Here is a 24997-nt window from a genome sequence, read left to right as displayed (position 1 = left end):
CAAGTAACAACTTAATAGAACAATGTACTTTGAATTTGCAGTGTTCAGGATTTTCTCAGCAAATGGCTGCTGTCCCTCGTCTGCGCAGTCCCTCCACTCCTGGTCTGAGGATGTTACCAAGCTGCACCAGCCCCTAAAATGATGACAACTTGAAGTCAAGGTAGCACTCGTTATCACATGAGAATACGTTTGTTCACATTAACATAACAAAGCAGATTTGAGATGATCTGTATTCAGCACAACTATTTTATTCAAAACCTAACAGTCCTGTGCATTTATTGTTTCATCAAGGGGACTTGTTGCTACCTCTGTGACAAATAGTACAGCTTATGACAGCAGGAGCAGAGGCTGCTGCTGGCCTTTGGAGAAAAAGATGTGTAGACTGTATCAGGACATCAGTTTCACATGGTGCAGCCGGGTGCAGCCTTCCTCCTAAACTCCATCATATTAGCAGCCAGAATGAGGCCGCTGTGTTGGCAGAGCAGAGAAAGAGTGAGGTCGTCTTACTAGTAAAACGGAAACCTGGCCCCGCTATCCCACCACACAGTGTAACTCGAATAGGGTTATTCTAAAGTTTACCTTGGAATGAAGTTGTAAAATCCCGTCTCATAGGATTATAAAACACTGTGTAGTGTTTTGGCATCTGATAAGCCTTTAAACTCATCAGCCTTCTGTATTACTCAAATTGCGCTTCCTGGACTGTGTTTCCTGTGCACATTTTTTAAGACGGTGGGGTGTTTACAGTCTGAATGCCCATCTACTTTGACAGTAGATTACATTTCACAAACTTCCTGAGAAAATTACGGTTAATGTTTGTGAATCCATTTTCCATTCCATGTTAATTTATCTAATCTTTGTTTAGATTTGAAATATAAAATATCCAGTAAACCTCCTTGTGGGGAAGTTAAAGTTTTTGATGTCTACCTTTTATTTTACAGAGCACCTTAAATGAAAAAAATTTGAATTTATTATTGTAGTGGTGGTATGCATTCATAACATGAGTAGGTAATAAAAGTTAATCATTAATAGTTAAGGTTGATTATTATCATTGCTCTCACAATGCGCCCACTATAAATGTGCCTGGGTAAATAAGACTAAATGAATGCTGATACAGAGAAACCATGTGTTGACCAGGCGTCTAAGTGAGATAGACTGAAGCCCTGCTGTCTGTTGGGATGGGGCAGCTCTACTTTGGACAAATTAATCTCCAGTAAAGATGACTTAGATCAACTTTGAAAAACACTAAGATGAAAACCCATGAAATGATTACGAACGGCGGCCAGAATGACAAGTATTATCAACAAAAATTAATCAGGTGCATCTTTTCATGAACTCAATTAATAATGTGCAACAACGGGGTCTTTTTTCCCTGGAATGAAAATTAATTAGCAGGGGAAGGTCACTCGGAGATGCTGACATCACTCATCAGGCCGCTGTGGCAGTTCTAATTATTTGTCTTCCAGGCTTGACTGATCAAAAATTATTGCCATACCTGAGCAACATTTAGAAAAAACGCTTTGTTTAAAGCGCTTTTAATTAGACCTGCTATTTGATTAATGCCATGTAAGCGCTCAGGATCGGCCCTCTTATCAGCATTTCTGACAAGTTTGCTGGGTATTGTTGTGTGAAAGACGTTTTACTGACGCTAACCGACTGTTTAGTATCTAATTCGTTCACTTTAGTTGCAATTAAAAAGCTATTTACTCCCGGAGCACTTGTTGATATTAATATAGATGTTGTAAACTTTGACAAAGCACTCTGCATCAATACTTGAAATAAATATGGCATTTAGTGATAATAGAAACTAAATTTGCATTATATGTGGATTAGACCTAATAAAGAGTGTAGTTACCAACAAGCCACACTATATTACACACAAGCATAGTGCTGTTGTGAATCGTGCAGTGATTGCACCCTGCACATTCTTGGAGAGAGCAAGTGCAGCTCTAAGGTCCCAGAATTTATTGCGTTTTTGTCAGCCATAATTAATAACAAAAGACAAAGGTCACACTAAGCCAACATGATTACCTAACCCCTGCCTGATAACATATCTAGCCTCTACCGGGCCCCTTGGTCACATGGAGAGAAGACTTGTCACAGAGCTGCGTTATGATGGAGGCTTTATCAAGCTCTCGCGTTTTTTTTTTTTTTTTTTTTCCCACAGAGTTATTGTGTTGACTCGTTGCCTGAACTATCTTCAACCCTTACTACATCAATTCACATTACCTGCAAATTAGCAAAGTTCTACTTTCAAGCTCACAGTACATTTGATCCAAATAGACTCTAAATGCCATTTCTGTTCCTATTAACCTACGGATCGGTGTGGCAGATATTTTCATGAGGTTGCTGGGGAAAAAACACGAGGCTAATGGCTTGGTTGTGACAGCGCTATTCATGATGATTTATGATTCTGTGTTTAAGTTGATTACTCCACTGCTGACTCGGAATACTATTTCAATTAGTGCACTGAAGGTCACTCCACGAAATCCCTCCATAATCTATTCCTATTAACACTAATGCGCCGAGTATCCATATCTGTTCACCCTTGTTGATTCAAATCATCCCCACTCCTAACGGCCAGCTTGTTTACTAGTTTACTGGTTCGGACGTATCCTAGATGGTAATTTTCTCTCCTCCGTGTATCATTAATGTCTTCAGTCTTGACACATAGCTAGAAGGGACATCTCAATAAAGCTTGGGTGCATTTTTATGGCTTTTATTATTTCTAATTTGTTTTACAGATCAAGTGATATTTATGCTGAATGAAATTGATCCTGAAAGCCCTATAGGCAAACGCGGTAATATTGTGAGGTTAGAAAGCAACAACGTCGTATTACTTGTCATCATGAGAACCAAAATAGCCTAGGCGTGATCAAAATTTTAGAGGTCTAAATTAATTTTACATCACTTTCATTCATACTCCCACTCACCCATGCAGAGGAGGAAATTAGCTACCTGTATTTAATCTAATATGTTCCCACTGTAAGCGCTGGTGGACATGATAGACTTAATCAGTTCACACTGAATCAAAAAGCTCACCAGACAGTGCTTAGCGAGGAACAATGTATTAAGTTTCAAAGACAGGGTCTCTGGGCTTACTACCTAGAAGAGTGATCTATTTTATTTAACAGGATACATTACTCTCAGAGTACAAATAGGCTAACTGTCTGATTTAGTTGCCTTGATTGCAGCCGAGGATATAAATCAAAAAATGGCAACTAATTTACAAGTAAAAATTTATTACGTATTTGCCCATTAAACATTTAAGTTACTAGTTGTTTGATTTGGCAGCAGAACATTTTATCACATTTTAAACAAGCAGACAAAAATCTGTAATGAAAAAGGTCAAAGCTGTAACAGCTCTTATCAGGCACAACAGGCCGGTAGGCCTGAGGACAGGAAACATCCTTTTTTTGAGGGAAGGGTAAAAGTGCTGACATTGTCACCAGTTGATGAGACTCTATCCAGGGGATAGGTGAAAACACTTGGGCACAGTGACATCAATTTTCAAGATGATTTAACTCCATGCTTCTGTGTTGGAGGAAAGAAACTTCAGACCCCTGATTTACCTCCGATGACAGCCACGCGGCCCCCGAAACAATGTTTCCAAGGCTACTAGCGAATGACGAGTGGTCACGTCTGTACAGCCGTCCCCATTGGTTTGATTTATGTGACCAGGATCCAATAAAAATGGCAATCAAATCAACCCAGCCACTTTACAGGTAGAGGGCTGTCTGATTGAGTTGTCGAAGGCATGGCTGAGGCTCAGAATGATTATGCTAGGAAACGGAGAAGGGTCCATCTCTCCGCACCCAACAAGGACACCATACATCTCCCCATGCAGCTTTCCTACTCCACTGTGAAATGTATCCAAAATAACTGCACACCTACTGCTTGCCTGCCTCCCCTCTCTGAAGGTTATTTGTCGTCTGAAGGACTCTCCCTGTCAGCGTATGATGAATACCATGTACACAGACAAGAGCAGCGTCAGGTCCAGGATTAGCCGGAAAACTCACTGATCTGTGAATAACCTAAAAAAGAGGAGCTGAAGATTAGCAATGATGCTTTTAGGAATGATCCATCAAACTCAACTACCTCAGTCACTCAAATGAATAATCTCACTTGATTCTTTAACCCAGGAGAAGTACGAGTGACTGTCACGCTACCTGCAGGTCACAGAGATCATTTTGAGGATGTTTATTAAATCAGTGCTATCAATTTTCTTACTGATCATCTTTTATCTGTCCTGTCCTTGGGGATGAGTCAAGCGCACAATGATGTTAAAGGTTGCGGTATTCTACTTATGGCTTACCCATTCAACCTCCAGAGCTCCGCTGGCAATATTGAATTACAGCCATTGCCATAACATACAAATTGATACCTGAAATATGCTCCATATTGTGAAGGCCTGTCTGTCACTTAAGTTAACTCACTTCTGTTAACAGAGCTACTGTACAAAGCAGAACAAAAAAATGAGCAAACAATAATCATGTGAACTATTTGCCTTGGCTTTGAACTAATGACAGTTTAGGCAGGCCTGTTTACTGTGCATGAGGAAGCACACATTCAGGAAGTAAATTGGATCAAAGTACAAGCAGCTGCTTAAGTACTTACTCGCTTCGATAAGCAGAGTGAAATCACCATCATTGTTGCATTAGAGTGACTTGCTTCAGTCACCGCCAGGAAAGGAGACAGGAAGAGGAGAGGGGAGCTGATAGTGTACCAGCTCCATGTGTCATGAAGGAGCCACTGGCTAACAGCCAGCCCGAAAGAGAACAATTGAACATCACTGTTGAGTCTTTTTGCTTTGGAAACACAATCACCTCGTTGGAGAACAGAATGCATTGTACAACAGGTACAAACACATCCTCTGGAATAATAGTCAAGGACGCTGAATTGAACGAAATCAGTCCACACCTTCCAAGACCTACACATTTATGAATATGTTTTGTTTTTTGCCCACTGGCTGTGACAGTTACTTCATAATTATTTCATTGAAAAGTTGGCTACAGCAAAAAGTCACCAGGATACAGATTTAAAACATTGAATGAGCCTGTCAGTTGTCATAATCGAACAAGCAAAAGTTTGCGTGGATGTGAAACCAAGGTCCTTCCAATATTTTCTTTTTAAGGGTCACAGCGGTGTGAAAACAAAAATTCTCTGATCCAGAGAATCTGAAATGATCATCTTAAGTTTCCGATGAACTCTGAAGACCTTTCCTCTCCAGCAATGAGGACACAACAGAAAGTTCAAGGATTGAGCAAGTCAGTTGGACTAACATGCCATGGAACAGGAAATAGCCATTCATTGATTTTGTGTGTGTCCAGAAAGATCAATTTTATTCTTCCTTTGTTTTCAGACTACAATGCACTAAAGCTCCTGCAGCAGCAGGATGTGTTTCGTACAAGCACAGTCCAAATGAAGCTATAAATCAAGTGTTGGAGCAGAAACACATAATGTCATCCCCCATAGACCACATACTGTACAGAACCGCACCTCAAACTCCTCCGTTCTGCTTTCATTCTGTCTATACAAACAGTCTGACAATGTCCGACAAACTAATTAATATGACTGTCAAAATATCAAAACAAGGACTATAGAAAATTGTCCAGATTTACAAGACATGCAGGCCTGCCTTTTTTTTCTCAACTCTACAAGTTATCAACCGTTAGATTACAATAGATTGCATTAACTGCTTTATGATCTTTCTGTTGCGCAGTTCGCTGATTAAGTGTGTATGTGTATGTGTGCACAGGCATAAGTGTGTGTGCATATACTGACACTTCTTTAATTGTATTGCACTTGTGCTATCTGCTGCTGGAGTTAACTCGTAAAAGTGAAGTCTCAAGCAGATTCCCAGCGTCTGCCTATTTAAGATTCATAGAAAAGACCATCCACCCCAATCAATATCTACTTGAGATTTAAGTTGCATTATGTGTCCCCTTCACAGGCATGATTTAAAACATCAGCACAAAGTATTCTTAATTTTATTGCCTGCCGTAAATTAAAATTAATGATGCTGACATCCACAATTAACAATGAAAAATGCAGATTCTTATAATTACTTTAGCAGTAATATTGTTTTCAGCCCAGGCTCAAGGTGCTCCTCATATGCTCCTCAACATTCAGTAAAACAGAAAAAGACAGCTTCATTACATTTTATTTGCTATAGGAAACAAAAAAAGGGTCTAACAACAATCCACAGCTCATTGGGGAATATCTCGCCATGCATAATTAAGCAAATTTGATTGGAATTAAGCATGACTTCTTTTGGTTGGGTTTTAATGAATGCAAATCAGGCATCTACATCCCTAAGATTAATTTCAGCCAATTAAAAAACAAAGCTTGTTGGAAAGTGTAAAAGTGTTCAAAGCAGGGCAGCAAAGCAGTTTCTCTCTCCCTCTCCCGTTCCCTCTCTCTCTCCTCATCTCATCTTCATAACTTGCACTCAGGAGAATCCCCCCCTCAACTTTGATCATTAGCATGAAGTTACAGGCAAACAGTATGAATTCAAATGCACTGCCAAGATCCTTATACCTTTTTAATCTCAAAGTTGTAACCCCTAATAGTTTCTTTATGCAATTATTGTTTGAGTACTTCCTGCTTTAACACAGATAGGACAGCTGGGCCGTGCTTTCATTGGGAATAAACTCAGATATAAATCTAAATATATTCAAATATTGACACAGTGTGCTAGTTTCTCACTTGTGATGCAAAGTCAAACTTCACTGTGTTAAATATGTCATTGTTCCGGGTTTTGACAGGACAAAATATGACAATTATTCTGCATTAGTTTGCCCACAATAATGTTAGCACAACCTGAAATCAACCTTTATCAGTGTTCAAGAGCATTCAATCCATCTGACTTAAGCACTCAGGAGATCTCATTGTGGTATTTTCCATATGAAGGCACCATTGCACACCAGACCAGTGACAAATAACACAGCTCACACCAGTAACAAATGTCAGTGTCAGGCGGTGTCTACGGCTTATGTAGGTGTTAGTCTCATTATGACAGCCTTTCATTATCCTCCATCTTTCTTTGCACCTATGAATGCAGTGCACAACAGCACTGAGTAAATCCTGATTATTTGGAGAGTCAGACATAAACGCTAATGATTGAGGGCAAGCAGGCACCTTCGGGCTAATGCTAATCTGCCTGCGCCTAGCTCGGAGAACGCCGTGTACATTGATTTGATCTCTCACATCAAAAGACAAACAGTGGTGCAAGTCAGCACTTCCCCAGTCAATGTCATTCCTTGAAGTGATTCCCCCACATGTGCATCTTCATGGGCCCGAGGAGGGCGGGAGGGAATATAGAATTAGGCAATCAGATCTATTGGCATTTCTTTAAAGGAGATGCATGGTGGGAGGAAAGGGTAAAAGTGAGGAAAAGTGTTTCCCCGTTCACCTGCTAGCCCGAGCCAGTTCTGTAAGGCTTGCTGTGTTTAGATTGCATTAATCCCTCTGTCTCTACCTGTTACAGGGCTTTCATTAATGTTGTCTTTTAACATCAAGTCTCCTGCAGAGTGGGGAATAAGTTGAGAGTGCTCAGAACTCTGCAGAAAGTTCAAAGCGCCACAAGAAACCCTTTATGTGTTCCCTTAATCATTCAAAAGCCCATCCTAGTATGCCACTTGCGTAGCTCCTCCATATGACGAGAAGAATTAATATTTGGCCTCTGATGCATTCTTTTTGAAAGAATAAAGGAATGTGAAGGAAAAGCATTATCTATTCAAGGAGCACAGGGAATACTCTGACTGTGTCTCAGTTCTGTTGTAGCTGCTGCGTCTCATTTTGTCTATCGCAGATCACAGGACTGCAGACTGGTATGTTTCTGAGGGAGAATGGAGAGTGGGAAATTGTAGTGTTTTATTAGAACCCTGTGGGAGAGTTTTGTAGAGGCAAGCATGCCATTGAGCCGATTTGCATCATGCTACCAGTGAATAGATATGATAATATTGTGATACTTTGGAAACACTCCCACAAAAGTGTTTTTTATGTGATGATATTTCTGCGGCGAGAGCCTCTGGCCCCCCTCATGATATCTGAAGGGTAAACCCACACTGCCGTTTTATATGGATTAATTTTTTTTTCCCGGGCTACACCTCCTCGAGTTTAACCGAAGATCGCCACTTGAGTGAGAAAGACTTGTCAAAATAGAAGCCAGAATAATCATTATTGCAGCAGTGTTCTCTATCATTTGTTCTGTTTCAATTCTTAGTATTTCTTCTCTGTTAGTCCCTCCGTGTTAATGTATTAACTCTGATGCCTTAGGCTTTTCATTTCATTCCGTAAAGCCTCATTGCTATAGAGTTGGCCTTATGCTTACTTTATGCACCAAAGACCACACATTCAAGTTCACTAGAGCAGACCTATGCGCCTTTTGAAACATTTGGACCGCGTTATTATGAAAGTATAGTGTTCGTACATTTGTAACTGCAATTGCAACGCAGCCATCAGTGTAAAATTTGCTATTCTAAGTTTCTTGAATGCAACCAGACAGAGAGAGGGGAAAAATGTGTGTACCCTTTATTTTCCACACATAATAACACAACAGAGATTATTATTCAGGGGGTAAAACCAGTGAAAGGCTATTCAGTACATTTGTTTCAGTCTCTCTAAAAAATGAACAGGAAAAATTTGCACAAAGCCTTTAAACATTCTCTGCATTCAATGGTGGCCTTTAAAAGCATTTTAATTAATTTTCATTAAATTGCATTGAACTATTTAAAAAGAGGGTACTGTGGAAAAAGTCTGTCTTCTAGGTGTAGGGCTAAATTGTGTGGAGTGAAGAGATGTTACTGAGAGATGGGAAGCCCAAGGGACAAGCAGGAGGACAATGCTGTCTCTTGGGAGAATTTTATGCTGCTGAAGTGAATTTGAATGCATAAAGGAGAACTCCGGTAAAAAGGGAAAGGGGGGTAAAGCATAGCCTGTGTTCTCCTGGTCCCTTGTGTGGGAAAAGAGGCAGATTACGCCGGTCCTTTTTTTCTTTTTGTTTTCTTCCTCTCTGGCCCTATTCTCGATTACTAATTTAGCATTTTAAGGTCTGTAATTGTGCCGTAAGTACATTCGCTCAACAGTTGCATGTTTTACCCCCACTTACCACTCTTTTTAGTGTCAAATGTGTTGCTCTTCAATGGTAGTTCATTTATTTCTAATGAAAGTATCCATTACCACCACACAAATCTGTTACAGATGTATTGCATTGCAGTAAAAGTGTGGAGCACAAATTTATTGCTTCCACTAAATAACTTACACGTTTCCGCCTAGTTAGTTTGTTTTTCTACCTCTTTGTCGGCTCGATATCTCAACAGATTTGCACAAAATTTGGTAGACAGATGGGACGTGTGCCAAGAAGTGGTGTATTAGATTTGGGTAGTGAGATGGATGTAGTATCTTATGTCAGTGGTATAAGTAACAGAGACTTGATAGGAACAATTTGTTAAACATTTCTTTTAAAGAGTTTAATGATTGCATTGTTTACACTGTCTGTGCCCCTCACTGAACATGAATGTTTTCAGCCCAACATTAGACAATGGCAAAACAAACAAAAAAACAAAAAAACCCAAAACAACAAAAAACAAAAAGCAATATGCAACGTATTCGTATCAGCACATTTTCCTGCTCAGGCAGGCAACGCCCCGCACATTCTGCCTTCTTAGTTTTCCTGTTTGGTCTGCCCTCTTTACTTTGTCCCTTATCTGAGCATCATTCATTCCTCCTCCGTGATCCTGCGCTTGGCTGTGGTCTGCGTGGCTTGGCACCCTCCCATTCCTCCCCTACCACACTAAAGACACTGCTCTGCACTGTTCTTTGTCTTCAGCTAAAAGCAGAGGGCTTGGAGTGTATGGGGGCATTACTTTTTGATATGTAGCAACCTCACCTGTTTGCTTTACACCTTGCCATTATGTCTGCCTGCATCTTGATCTATTCCTTTATGCAGCTAATGTTGAAAAAGTCGATATCAGCAACGTGATCAAGTAAAAAGGATGAGTAAAAAAATATTTAGATTGTCTTGGCTAAACCAGTCATCAGGTCCTGTCTGGTCTTTGAACCACAGTAAACAAGACAGACTTACTCCATACAAAAATACAGTGTGTCAAAACATTAAATAACATGTAATAATACTGTAAACATAATTGAATAATACTTTGGAAACAATGAGCAAAATTTTGTAGAACAGGCAGAGTCAGGAAAGACTACTGCAATCAGCATTAACTACATTGCAGTTGATGTGTCCTGTGCTCCTGTAGAGGTCACTGTTGTGTGTTACCTGCATGTCACACTGGGATTGTATCAGCACCCACAATGCTTTGCTTTATGGAGTTTGCAGCAAACACTGTGACATTGAAATAAACTAAGTATGTGAGCAAGAGAAGGATTACAAAGTTGATTGGGTGTAATGTCTAGTACAAACAACATCCTTTCAAAAAGAAAAAGTTTATTGGTACTTAATCTGCACAATGATGAACAGTAATTATTTTTTTTTATGCCAGTGTTAATCATGCTGTACCAGTGCTAAGTTAATTTGGACCAAATAAAAAATCTTATGTACATATGTCTGAAGGCATCTTAGAATTGTAGGATTATTTTCTTTCTGGGAGAAGCACATTATGCTAATCACAAAATCCCTATATTTGTGTATCTTCGAGATGATTGGAGCAAGCAATTATGAGTGGGCTTTATTACTGAGAACACAAATTAGATACTATGAATCAGTTCATCCCAAGCATTTGTATGTGCCATTTAACTCTGAAATCCTTGTTTATTAAACTGCAGTTGCACATATGAATCGACTCTTTGGCATTAATCATGAAGTACAAGGGCCCAGATGGTACATTCTTAGCCAAGCTTGAATTAATACGAAAGGTTGAATCGCTGTTGCATCGAGATCCTCTCAAGGATCTTTGAAGAATGACATGAATAATCATTATTGTTGGATGCATAGTTTATTAAGTCAGCAGAGCATAGTGACCTACTGCAAACTGAGACACGTGGCGGTGCCCTGCCAAGACTTTTTGATATATTGCAGCTTTGATACTAAAATGAAGAATGGCTTCTTGTATTAACTCGTAATATATAAAATTTTAGTATCATATCATGCACCATAATATGAGCATCATACGGTGATCATGATAAATAAACACGACTATATGACACTAACAATGGCTACACATCACTGACTCCTTACAATTTTACAGCCTGTTGATGCTGTTGAATTGGTGAGCAGCTTGCATTTAGCTTGGTGTACAGTAGAGTAATTTGAAGTTGGTCTGTTGGTGTTCATTTTAATGATACAGTGATCTGTCCTGGATTATCATGGAGTATGAGTGCTGAGTCTGACCATAACTAATCAGGTTTTGGCCAAACCTAGATAAGCCATATAAAAATTGTAATGGTTAGCAGGTGAATATAGTGGAGCATGGAGAAGCTAATCCAAATATTTTCCCTGAGACCAAAACAGAGCTAAAAGACTAGTAAATATTGGACTTTTGTTAAATGGCCCGCAACATGGCTTACAGTAAAAGTAATGTTATTTGGTCCATAACTAAAGAAATGGAGACAATTAGCTAGCAAGTTAGCATGTGGCCAATAACATTTTTGGCCAATAGGGCAGTGGAAACAACTTGTAAACGCAAGACCTACATATCATCCCACCGAATAATATTTTCATATGCATGTCATGATTATTGCTATAGTAGATAGAGGAATAACCAAATGAAAGCTGCACTGAGCAGAGGGAGCATGATGGAGATACTATTGTAAACAAGGTTTTCTACTAACTGTCCCAGTGACTCACCTGGTGAGCTCACCTGGATTATTACTTCACTTTCATCGATCTTGAAATGCTGTGATCATTGATGACTAAGTGAACAATTAAACGATTGATATGTCAACCCAAAGGTCAACCTGACGCTGTTGGTTTGTTGTAGTCAGTGTAATACACCTGTTCCATGGACTTGCTGCTGGTCTTTTCTTATACATCATCTGACTTATTCCTTCGCTCCCGTAATGATTATAAAGGTCGCTACAGGTCAATAAAACTAACTATGGGTCACAGTAATTTGCAGGCACACATGACCTATGGGGGTGTTTTTTTTCTTTTAAAGAGAGGATAATCTTTTAAAATCTCATGAGTAATGCTTATATGACCAATTCCATGTATCTTAACCCAATATAATTCAAGAGGAAGACAAACAAAGTGTTAAATGGCAAAATGTTGGTATATGTGGTACTGTCCAGCTGCACTACCTGTGAAATGTTTGGAGGTGTTTCTATTTTTTGTCGTAGCATTCAAACCAATAAGGATGGGCTAAACAACAGACACACCTCTTTGTATAATGTAACACATTAAATGACATCATCCATGGCGACAGTTAACTTAACAGTTTCAACAAAAATGGGACATTATAGCCTTAATGATGGTAGGATTCATTGTAGGACAGTTGTATTAGACTGCATAGTATTAGCTCTAACCTCAATAAACTGACAGCTGAGTGCATATCCATTCACTGGTCATTATTACACACAATATAATCCTATTTCTTTTGTTCCATACAAACGGTCCTTTTACACTTTGCTTTGGCGTCGCATTTAATGTATTCCAGCTTAGCAGAGTTCTTGATTCCAAAGGACATTGCATCTCATTTCTTGTCACTTGTCGCCTAAATTCCTAAAGGTACAATTAGCATTTTGTTTGACGAAATGTTGAAAGGTTCATAGATTGATATTTGCAAAAAATGTAGCAGGGTGTTTTTTTCCAAATGCAAATTCTGACATTTATTAACTTTTATTACAGATACTCTGTTTATGGATTGTAAAACTCTGCATAGATTTAATGGGAATAAAGTAAAATTACAATGTTTAAACACAATCAGTATGGCAAACCAGCAAGTGTGTAATTTAGTGTTGTGTGGCAATGAAATGTTTTACGGGCCTTGATTTATGTCCTGTGCATGGCATTTCTAATGAGAGAGACCAACATTGCAGTGTGCCTGTGTTCCAGGAAACTACATTTACAGCAGATCTTTTTTCTCAAGAGTGTTTTTCCCCTGTGAAATAATGTCAGCACTTTCCCACCTTCAAAGTCCTTTTGTTTCCAGATCTATTAACAATTCTAATTGTACAGGAACACTTGTTAAGTAAGGCTGGTAAATAAAGCAGGAAACGCATTATTTCCTTTTAGTGCAGATTAAAGGTACAGCTATGCTGGGTTGAAACACATTAATGAGGTTTTAAATAAAAATGCTGGCAGGGAATTTACACCGCTGACTGGTTTAACTGCAGTAAGCAGTTGATTTTCCTTGATGTTAAAGGGGAACATTATTTCACCCACTAATGAAAAATACATCTTTCCACCCTCCTATCTGTTAATTAACATGTTTGTGTTAAGGGATTTTCAAAAAGGAATACAATCGTTTTCAATCTGATTAAAGTAAGTGATACATAATAGGGAGGTTGTTTTCCTTGGGTCCTTCTGTTAATTGAATAGCTTTGTATGACTTGGAATGTTTTTCCTAGTCACAACAATTCGCCTGGACCTTGCTGCTCGGGATGCCCCTATCTTAATTACGGATCGTTTTCCAAATGTGGTTCAATTTCCTCAGCAGGACAGTTTCTGTTAACTGCTATTTTTAAGGCCAATAACAACGTCAAAGCTAGGGATGATTAAAGCAATTAAAGTTTCCCTTTGTTTTCTAAGCACAGCGAGATAGGCCTGCCTGTTTGTACAGCATTTATTAAACATTTACTAAATGGAATTGAATCTGTCATCGATGAAGTTTTCCGAGACAATTACCTTTTAGCATGGCAAACACTGTTTCGCTCAGCTAACGTCTCACAGCTTATGGCTGTGATTAGCCATTTGATTTCATCAAGCCAAACTAAAATCCTCTAGTGGAGAGAGAGAGGGTGAGTGATGAGAGAGAGGGGGAGAGAGGAAGAGAGGGAGAGGGGTTTAAATATAGTTTTACCATCGGAATTTCTCAATTAGCATACCACATTTTCTCCATTAGATAAAACTGCCTTTAGAGAGCTGGCTGGTTTAATCTGTTTAATGTCCGTGTAAACTATAATCTCCTGATTCTAAAAAGAAATCCCTTAAGGACATCATTCGCATACACTCTTCATAAGACAGTTTTTGAAAGACATGATCGAGTGCAGCTTTTAAAATGGGACTGAATGGTGATGGGTTGTTATGCCTATCATGCTTTTCTTTTCTGTGGTGCATGGATTGTGCAAGTGGTGGTTTCACTTGCTTGAGTTTAGCTAATCATTAGTAATTACGCTTTTACAAGCTTGTCCTTGCTTGACTGTCACCACAACGTACAGTGCTGCTGCATTTAAGATCGTCCCAGTAGTTCTATAGGTTTATGTGAGTGCTCAGTCTTCTGCTTAGTAATTCTACGAGTGTCATGGCAACAGTCTGTTGTCCCCGAAGTCATATGTTACATTAAGTCACTCCTCTTGAAAGATGGCAGTTGCTGTTTTCCAGAGATAATATGAAAGAGATATCACCACGCAACACGATACATGAATCAAACTTTGATCTCAGATTGAATCAGAAGTGTATCAGGCTGTTTGTCCACATTACTGCCAATCACAGCAGTGCACGGCCGTTATATGGATAGAGAAATCAGGATTTGTTGTTATCCTATTGAACGATGAGCAGAGAGAAATCAGAGTGTTTACATGCATATCATTGCCTTCCATCATACACTGCGGGCTGTATGAATTAGGGCCTGCAAACACAGCCTCATTCTCCTTGCATCACGCCAAGAGTCACTCCATTGATTACCCTTCCCCGCTCCCAGGAAATGGCTCATGCATCTCGTGTACATTATAACAAATGTTCTCTTTGCATTACAATTGAATTGTGATTGTTATGTTCAATCAATGGGGAAAGGTCATGGGATCGCTCCTGCCAGCGCTTTAATGGAGAAGTCGATGAGGATTCATTTTAATCACTGCGGCTGTGGCAGAATGAGCACAACACTGAGAGACTGTCAATGGCCCGGTAATTACCGCTGTTTATACAGGTTTCTGCTTTAGCAATTTAGATATCCACAAATCTCTCTGTTTCTTGCACCCCAGTTATATTGGAAGCTGCGTGGCATCAAATGAAGTACTGTAGGATGTGGGCCGTGACTGCTCTAATTGTGCAACTATCGGAGAGGCTGGCTCTTTGAAAATGAAGTGAGCTTTATTTGCTCCTCTTTTGAGCAGTTATATTAGCAGAAAGCTGTTATATTGCATGGTTTGTTTGAAGGAGCATTCTATTAGCGTATCTGGAACCTAGTCCTGCCATTTGCACTTATATCAAGAGGTGGAAGATTGTACTTCACCCATATTTATAGTGCACACCTTTCTTTCTTTCTTTTCTTTTTTTGGATTTTATTTTCTTTTCAGGTGGATTGGCAAAACAGAGTGCTGCACAGCACAGCCACGGCACACACAAACAACACCACATAAAGTTTCAACATCCACTGCCCATTTGACCACCACCACTCACCCGAGCCCCGAGCCCACGATCCTCAGCCCCCACCCCCAACCCCAAATCATCTGATTGTATAATGCCATTACTCTGGAAGAGATTTTGATTCACTGCAATGTTCAGAACCTCAACAACATACATGTTGCTGATGCACAGTTAATGTCACAGAAATCCCACCAAATGTCTTGAATTTTTGTTTCTTTGTATCTTAGTCACTTTAGGTCACCGTTTGCTTTCAGTGCGCAGTACACATGCGTAAGGTGACTTAACTTTGACTTACACCTACACTTAGTTTGGTCAGAATGGGTTTGTGAACAACTGTAAAGTGTAAAGTGCCTGTTCCATATAAAATGTGTATAAATTGTTAGAAAAAACACCCCATTTGAAACATTAGGCATCTCAGATTCTTTGCACACAAATCCAAACTCCATAAATATTCATTTCAAAGCCGTATTTTAAGCAACCAACAACAACAAAACAGCAGTAAATCTCACTGAAGACTCTGAGACGGAACAGTAAAGAAAAGCTATACTTTTTTGGAAAAACATTGATGTGTCCAGTGCTGAATATTATTGCACAGCCTTGGCCATCAGAGTGCTCCCTGACATCACCTCTTTACCCCAAAGTGGCATGTTTGTGTTGGACTGTGACTAAGGATAGATGGGGTCAAAGCAGTGTAACCTTTGAGAAACAAATATTCATGATCAATAAGTGCTTTATTCCAAGCATCTAAATGATTCTTATGTCTGAAGCTGCCTCCCCCTCCTCTTATTTGCCCATGCAGAAAAACAGTTTGAAGATTTATGCGGACTAGGTAAAAGGACATTTTAAAAGACTACACAGTATCACTGCTTCCAAATGTCATGTAATCATAGGTTAGAGGAGAGTGCTGGGCACAGAGAGCTAAGTGATGTTACAGATAATGAATTGCCTCTGAAATATAATACATACTGAGTATGATTCTTTGTTCCAAGCTCTGTACACCAACTCTGCACAATTAAAGTTATTTATCTCTCTCGTTTTTTAAGTTCATCAATTATATTGTGATACACTTAATGTCCATAAGAGGATGATGTATGATTGGTCTAATTATTTCTTATTCACCATGCTTTCTAAAGCATATCAATTTTGTTAATACCATGTAATTAAAACACGTCAGTGCGCTACAAGTTGCTGGCTGTATTAATGACTATGAAAATTATTTTAATTAAATAGCCAATTATAGAAAAATCCTAACCATGAGAATTGACATTTAAATGAATTCAATTTAAATTGCTTTTCAACATTGTTTTATCAAAGCTTTATGGGGTGAATAAATTATTACATCAAACAATATACTGTGTCATTGATCATACACAAGTCTTGTCCCATATCTGTACATTTTCAAACACTTTCCTGATGCCATACATCATACTGGGTGATTACGTTTTGACATAGTCATTTGTTTACCGCAATCTCATCCACATGTACTGTACTTCTGTGTACTTTGAGGAAAGCGCAAAACTGTTTATGCGACTTAGTTCGGTCACGCTGGAAACTTCATTGACGACCCCAATTTCCAACTATTTCTGCAAGGACAGTTTTAAACTGTCGCCACTTAGTTCCATAATGCCTGAAGGAAATATACGGCACATTTTTTTTGTCACAAGTAAACACTTTTCCTAGTAAGCAGCTTCCTCCCAAGACAGGTTCCCACCCATGACTTTAACATGCAGTAATGATTTTGCTTTTCAGCACAATTGTATCAACAAAGTATTGTGGTGTAAAATCACTATGCAGACTTTATTTTGGTGTTATGCTGTGTTTTCATAACTGGGGTCAAACACACGCAGCCCACCCAGTCTGTTGAAAGGCCTTTGTATCTAAAACATCATACATATCCTGTGGTGCCTTTTAATACCTATTAGGCTCCTCATATTTCCCTTTTTCCCTCCTGCATAATGTTAATGAAAGTCATTTTTCAGACATTACAAGCACAATGATTTGCAGTTAACCCATGCAAACAAGAGAAATAGTGGGCAAACTGTTGTGACATTCATTGTATATAATGAAATCTTAATATGGTGCATATTTAAGTGAAAGGTTAGCAACATAAAGGGCAAATGGATTGCCTGGCAATGAATTTTAAGCAGCTATTGATTTTACACTACAAGCTACCTCTTTCCCTGAATGATAATTTTGAAATGGCACACTGCTTATCTTAAAGCTGATCTGACACAACAGGACAACAGGAATACACAGAATATTAAGGCAAATGCTGACTGTGATGAGCAACGCGGCTCTTGATGACTTATACTTTCATATTACGCGTCTCCAGACCCACCGGTTAATTGGAAATCCAAGGAAATGAGCGCAACGCAAGTTAGGGGATGGAAAGTTAAAAAAAAAAGAACCTTACAGTTGTGCTGACTCAAACTGATTCTTAAACATCACTTTAATTTCTGCAAAACACCCTGCAAATCAGAGTTTGTTAAGTCCACTTTTGGTTCTGCTGTACCTTGAATATATACGCTGAGCATTGTTTACAAGTCTAACACACTGAATCTCTGTAGAGGGGATTCTCTTAATTGTCTGAGGTGGAGATAATTGTGCTGCTTGTTTACATAATGTAGTGTTAAACCAACCTCTCTGATTTATTAGAAAATGCACTGCACTTTGTGATGTAGATAGTAGTTCCTCTGCACATGTAAACTCTATATAAACAGCTCGTATTGTACTGTATATGAACTTGACCCCTCGTTACAGTGCTGCAGTCCTCCCCTCTCTGCCTTTATCCTTCTTTCCTCTTCTGTCTGAGTTAGAGATTGAGGGAAAGTTTGAGAGTTCATGTTGCAGCTGGGTTAAGCTTAGTTCAGCACTCAGCATCATGAAATACTATAACCCCTAAACAAACCGGTGTTCAGTCTGGGGGGTTGAGCTGTATCTGTACCATCTCCAGGGTTGATAATACATCTCTTTGAAAGTAATTTCACAGTTTTTTTTCTTTGTATGATTGGTATATAAATGTTTCTTATTTATTTTATAAGTTTTAACTTATAGTAGACTATATAACCCAGGTTTCTCACACCACCTCAAACACAGTATAATCGGTTCTGGCAACATAAATATTTTGGTTTCTCTCAGGTAGTGCTCTCATTATCTACAGCAAATTTGACTTCATTAACAATTTTAACAACATTGCCCGAGGACACAGTTTGACATGTTCATCTCATCTGTAACTGTTACATAATAAAATAATAGTTATATTTAGCATTGAGCTTGAAACGGACAGTAAGTGGAAGACATGAAGCGCTGCACTTGTAGTACGACAGAGCTTATATAACTGAGTCTGCTCTAGTGGTGATTACAAACTTTAATTAAATGAGTGTAGTTGTGCATGCAGTATACATTGTAATGTAAATAGTGTTTTAGCTTGCGTACAAAACTTCCATCCCTCAAAAACAACCGTGACCTCATGCCGGTGTTATGCTGTTACTTCATACAAAAAAGCTTCAGCTGCTTTGCTTGTGTAAATACAATATCCAGACAGGACTAATTAAATGAGACATATTTTCCCTGGTCACAGATAGGGTGTACCTTGAACAGTGAGTCATTATGCTCAGTCAGAAAATATGACATCAGAATTAAAGTTTCAAAACCATTTCAGTATTAATCCCTTGATGGAAAAAAAAAAGAAAAAAGTTTGCAGAACAGTCTCAGAGTGTAAGCAAACACAAAGTGCAAAGATTTTTTTTTTCCCCAAAACATTTTCTTGCTAAAACGTGATTATTTCTCAATTCAGAAGCAGTGTGGATTTGCATACAGTACATGTGGACAGCAGGTGTAATCGGTGTGCTTGTTTAATAACTGAAATTTAAAGACAGAACCACTGAGTAGATGGTTGTTTTTGACCACAGGGGAAAAAAAAAATCATGCAAATCATTTACACGATCATGATCCGATATAACCGGATCTCTCATGCGTGGCATAAACAAAGCTACATCTTAACAGACCTGAAACATTTCAGTGGTAGCCAGTACCCAGTTATCTGTTCTTCAAAGGCTTTCACTGTCCCCTAGCTCCTCCCTCTCTGTACCGTGTGACAACAACAACTCATCCACAGAGCGGAGCTGCACTTTTCAGCTCATTTTCCTCCTGTCATTCCTGCTCCTATCTTTGATCATTGTCCCGCCGCTCAGCCCCCCCAAAACCCTCACTCAGCACGCCTTTTTTTCGGCAGCTCTTTTTACTTCCCAACTTATCTGAGGAGCTAAACTCTCGTGGATTCTTTCATTTAGGGGTGTCTCGGCAGGCTGGGTTTTATACTTTGAACTTCGGCTACTCTCTTCCCCTCCTGTAGGTGACCATGGCCGTACCGGCTGCTCTGATCCCACCAACTCCTCTGGTCCCACCGCCTCCGATCTCGACTCCCTCCGCAACGACGTCCCCGCCGTCGACAACTTCATCACCATCTCCATCCCTGGCCCCCCCATCCGGACCCGGACAGAACCTGTTCAGATCAGAGCTCCTCGCCACCGGCAGCCCGGGCATCCCGAACGCGGGTCTTCCCCCCGGCAAACCCGTGTACTCGACCCCGTCGCCTGTTGAAAACATACCGCAAAACAATGAGTGCAAGATGGTCGAGTTGCGCGGTGCCAAAGTGGCTTCTTTCACCGTGGACGGCTGCGAGCTCATCTGCCTTCCTCAGGCTTTCGACCTGTTCCTGAAGCACCTGGTCGGCGGACTGCACACGGTCTACACCAAGCTGAAGCGGCTAGAGATCACGCCGGTGGTGTGCAATGTGGAGCAGGTCCGCATCCTCAGAGGACTCGGCGCCATCCAGCCCGGGGTGAACCGCTGTAAACTCATCTCCAGAAAAGACTTCGAGACTCTATACAACGACTGCACCAATGCGAGGTTAGTGGCGAGCAGTGTACGGCTTTCTTTTCTTTTTTTTTCTTTTTTGGTTTAAATGTCTTTGCGGACCGCCGTGCGTAAAGGCGCAGCAGCAAGAAAGGGGGAGACATTTTCCCTTTGTAAAACAAGTGGTTCAATTGGCATGATTGACTTATCAGCCGAATTTCATAATCGATTGTTTTAGCTTGTGTTGGCTGTGTGTGTGTGTGGTTGTGCGTTCAGCGTGTCTGTCAAACTCCCCATCATTCAAGTTAACGTGCTGGCACTTCTCTGTTGGACGGGAAGAGGCCAGCGCGCAACATCAGTGGAAAAGTTTAGTGAAAGTTTTTTTTAGCACGTGCGGCTGTGCCATGATGGATAGCCTGTCTGCCTCCGAACAAATGAATCGATAATGTAGACTACACCTCAGCTGAGTTTCTCAATAAACTTCAGGTGTGGAGCTGGCACTGCAAATACAATTTCAGAAACAGGAGCGTTGTCATCTTTTATGAGCCACACTTTATTGTAATTCCTCTTTTAATTGAACAGCTCAATTTTTTTTTAAATGATTAGGGGAAAAAAGTAGGTTATATCTTATATGTCCCTGCCACAGGGGTAATAATGATTTCATCTGGTGAGTTTGTTTTTTTTAGACAGTAAACAAACCCAGTTTCTTAGAATTAGATGACATGGAATAATTTTTCACTGTAGCGTTAGCCAGCACATTTCTTAAGGAGGTTATTATACACTCACTGTTGCTGTTGAAAAGGGCTGTATGCAGCCAGCTATTTTCACACTGCTAGGGATATTTTTCATACACACACACTCACACACACACAAGCTCCCTGTCTCTCTCACTCACACACACATACTTGAGAACCTGCCTTAATTAAACAGCCTTCATTTCTGTAAAACAAGGAAATTAATATAGAGTGAACGAGGCAAACAACTCCACATGTGAAAATGTATGCATCACCCCATATTACCAAAATCAAATATTCTCAGCTTAATATGTTTTAATATGAAGTGATTTAAGTCCAGATCAATATTTGATTAAAAGCCATTTTTACTGTTGGTGTTGCTCCTAGCTTTGATGTATCGCTCAGTCTCGCAGGACGGTTCAGCCTGGTCAAATTTACCATCTTACCTGTCACTATGATTGATTCCATATTGATCTCCTAGCCAGAAATGAGCTGGAAATGCAAATATGATGGAAAGGCTCACATCAGTGGGGAATAACAATAAACACTTTGAGGCTCAGTTTAAAAGCATACATTAATTTTGGGGGAAAATTATAGTTTCTGATTAAACTTAAGTCTGACTTTTGGGGTGAATGCTTCAGTATTATAAACACTAATGCAGACGCACACACACAAACACACACTGAAATTGCTGTGCAAACACATAATTTCTCATATACCATTTTGTGTCATAAAGATCCATACGTATAATGAGGTTGAATACATTTTCATTCTCAAAAAAAAAGCTAAATTAAGTAAGAGGAACTTGAGAGAGATATAATCGCAGTGACTAATTCTACACCTCTTTCTCATATACATTTATTTCAATTTTTAGTAGTCTACAGTTTGTACAGTTTGTAATTTAATTACACTGTATGCTTTAGAGTGGTCAGCCTTACACTTACACACAACATATGAATATGCTGCAGCTCCATATTTCCATTCCAGTAGCAATCGTCTCGACAACTTACCTGTGCACTTTGGTGCTTAAGCATCATTTACATAAAGCATCCAGGGAGCAGAACCCCCCCTTCTTTTCTATGGAGAGAAACATACTGTGTGGTGATCCTCCTCTCAAGCCTGGCGTGGGGCTTCAGGTGACAAAGTATGTGGTTGAACTCTCTGGGTTGTCAATGGGGGGATGGCCAGCGATGGGGTTAAAGGATAATGCAGTGCCTCGCGTCGCTTTAATGACGCTAAAGTGCTGGGCTATTACGGGCACATGGACAGGACTGTAATTGTCTCTGAAAGCAGCCAGGTTCTCCCGGTGCTGGGCTGAAATCAATCACTCAGACCCGGCCTGCCCGCCTGCCTGCCCCATTTGGAGAATTACATCATGGAACAGTGAGGCATCCGCTGGATAAAAGGCTTCTGTTACTTAGAATAAGTTGATTTTATTTGCTGGGATGTGTGCTTTACTCCGTCTGTCATTGAATTGCTGCTGACAAAATGATCAGTCGGAGTAAACAGGACACAGGTTGCCCTGTAGGTGAAAACAAGTTCCCTCTCTCTCTAAGTCGATCTCCTCTTTTGTAACGGCGTACTGTAAGATAACAAGTATTTGAGTTCACCGGTTAACCCGCTCGGGTTACACAACAACAGCCTGCTGCCTGAGATAGTTTAGCTTTTCATCTCACCCTATTACCACAATGTCACTACTCTTTTTATACAGTGGCAGTGTAGTAACAATGAAGTGAATAATACTCCTGTACAATGGGTCTTACTATTTCACATGCTGTTTTTTCCCCTCCCACGGTCTATTGTGTTAAAACAACACTACTCTCATTTTGCACACAGTGTGAATGTGAATAGCATCACAGAGCACCGCTGCATCCCGCTGCTTTAGTTTTGATGTGGACACAAACAAGCTCCAGCCAAATTGTTCCCAACTATGCTTACTTTAGCATAACACTTTTTGAACACATTAAATAGACAAGAATGTTTTTGTCTGAATTGTGGTGTTAGATTTTATTCACGCATTTAATTATTTTTTTTATTTTAAGTGAGCGATTCAGATGTGGAAATTTACATATCTTTAAAGCGAGTATTTGGACTACGTGTACTTTACCTAATAAGTGACTTTTTTTTTTTAAAGTAATTGTTGTTAATCTTTACAGATAGTGGGAATACAGTCATTCTCGACCCCTTCATTTTCCTAAGGACTCTTGTGCCAGATTAGCAGTGTTCGTTCTTGCTCCCACACTGATCCAGGTTCAGTAATCTCCCCTACATTATGACTCTGGCCCTCCAGGAGCCCTCCAGGAGCCCTCTGTTCCAGCTACTTGTTTTCCTTTTCATTTTCCCTGCGGTGGGATGGAAAAGGTTCTTATTGCTGCGTGACACTTGAACTCTCTGAAAGGTTATTATAACACGGGGGGCGGTGCAGAGATATCGCATATCTCTCATTGGTCCTCTTTGTGGAGGCAGGCTATCCGATGCTGGGGCGCAGAAATGCAGCAGTTAATTGACAATCATTGTCTACCCCTGAAGGTTAACCACACGCCCCAGACAATGTCCCACCACTGGGAATGGGACGGCTTTTCACTTACATGCCCTTCTTAAATAGATTTTCCCTGGCTCGTTTCAGTCAAACAGATCTGACTCTGAAATGTTACGAGTGACAGGTCACAGTGAGACGACTTCTTCTTTAACAAATACATCTAATTGATACTGATATGACAGCAAGTGTTACGAGAGCTATCACCTCTCTTGTTCTTACTTTGAGTGTTTATGCCTAAACACACATATTTGCAAATGACGGTAATTGTTTTGTTTAGCGCTCAGTGTGAGCTGCCACCGAGGGTGCCAGCTTGTCTCTCTCCCTCCTCTCCTCTGCTGAGCTCTCTTATAATATATTTGTTTTCTACAAGGCACGGATGTGTTTACAGGTACTCAGGGGAGATTTCTGGATTCCATTCAAATCATTCCCAGTCAGAGTGGGTGCTAAGATACCCGTCACCCAGCAACCACATCCAAGAGGGAGCCTGGGCGATAATAACTTCAAAAACAGAGTGACAGATGCCTGATTAGAGAGAGGGAGAGAGAGAGAAAGAGAGAGAGGGAGAGAAGGGGAGAGAGAGGGAAAGAGAGAGGGAGAGAGAGATAATGGTATACAAAGCTGTTTAAAATCCAAATCTATTCAAGTACTTTCTTGAAAGTCAAATTGGTCCTCATATTGTGTGTTGTTTCTTTATCGAAGTAAAAAAAAAAAAGGCATTTAAAGTTCTCCCTTTTTTTTTAGATATTTAATCCTTCTGTGGGGCTCTGCTAAATTTGATTAGGTACAGTACATGTGCTCAAGTCAACTGTGCAGTTGGCAGATGGCGGCAAGGTGTTGTTTTTTTTCTTCTTTTTTTTTTTTTTTTTTTTTGCAAATAGTCTCCTTGAAAATCAGAATTGCTTTATTGACTTGACATTCACTCAGCTGTAACAAGTGCAAATTAAAACATTTTTTAGAAAAATCCACAGACGAGCTCGGTTGACAAAAAACCAACACCAATTTTCTTCATTTTCTGTTAAGATCATATTTTTGCAGCTTACAATGATGCTGAGCCAAGACTGTCGAAACCACAGATTTCACTTGTTAAAGAGGCTTTGTTTGACACTGTCTAATGTCATTTGTGGATTTAGAGGCTATTTGCATGGCAAAGAGGCCTGTATTGTTAATTTGCCTGTCGGATGCATTAGTTGTCCAAGCTCCTATCTTATTTGCATGTCTTTACTGGATCGGCAACAGCAATTGAATTACCAATTAATTCTTCTACCAAAATGAAATGGTTTAAAATCAACATCAGGTCTTTCTCCATTGATCAGTATAGTAAATTGACCTAATTTTTTTTACTATGTTCACTAACCATAATGGGATATTAGCTTTGATTTGCAC

The 24997-nt window shown here is 39.8% G+C and overlaps 1 protein-coding gene across 1 annotated transcript in view; it reads left to right on the top strand.

Moving 5' to 3' along the window:
- Positions 1–19653: 19653 nt before the first annotated feature.
- Positions 19654–24997, top strand: part of dachd (dachshund d) — a 93361-nt gene continuing 88017 nt past the window's right edge. The window contains exon 1 of the mRNA XM_083997301.1: positions 19654–20395. Within this exon, the coding sequence (XP_083853427.1) occupies positions 19845–20395 (551 nt within the window). The 5' untranslated portion in view covers positions 19654–19844. The remainder of the gene's footprint in view (positions 20396–24997) is intronic.

Source organism: Trachurus trachurus, assembly GCF_905171665.1.
Source record: "Trachurus trachurus genome assembly, chromosome: 21".
Lineage (NCBI taxonomy): Eukaryota > Metazoa > Chordata > Actinopteri > Carangiformes > Carangidae > Trachurus > Trachurus trachurus.
This window is presented reverse-complemented; position numbering and strand designations above follow the sequence as displayed.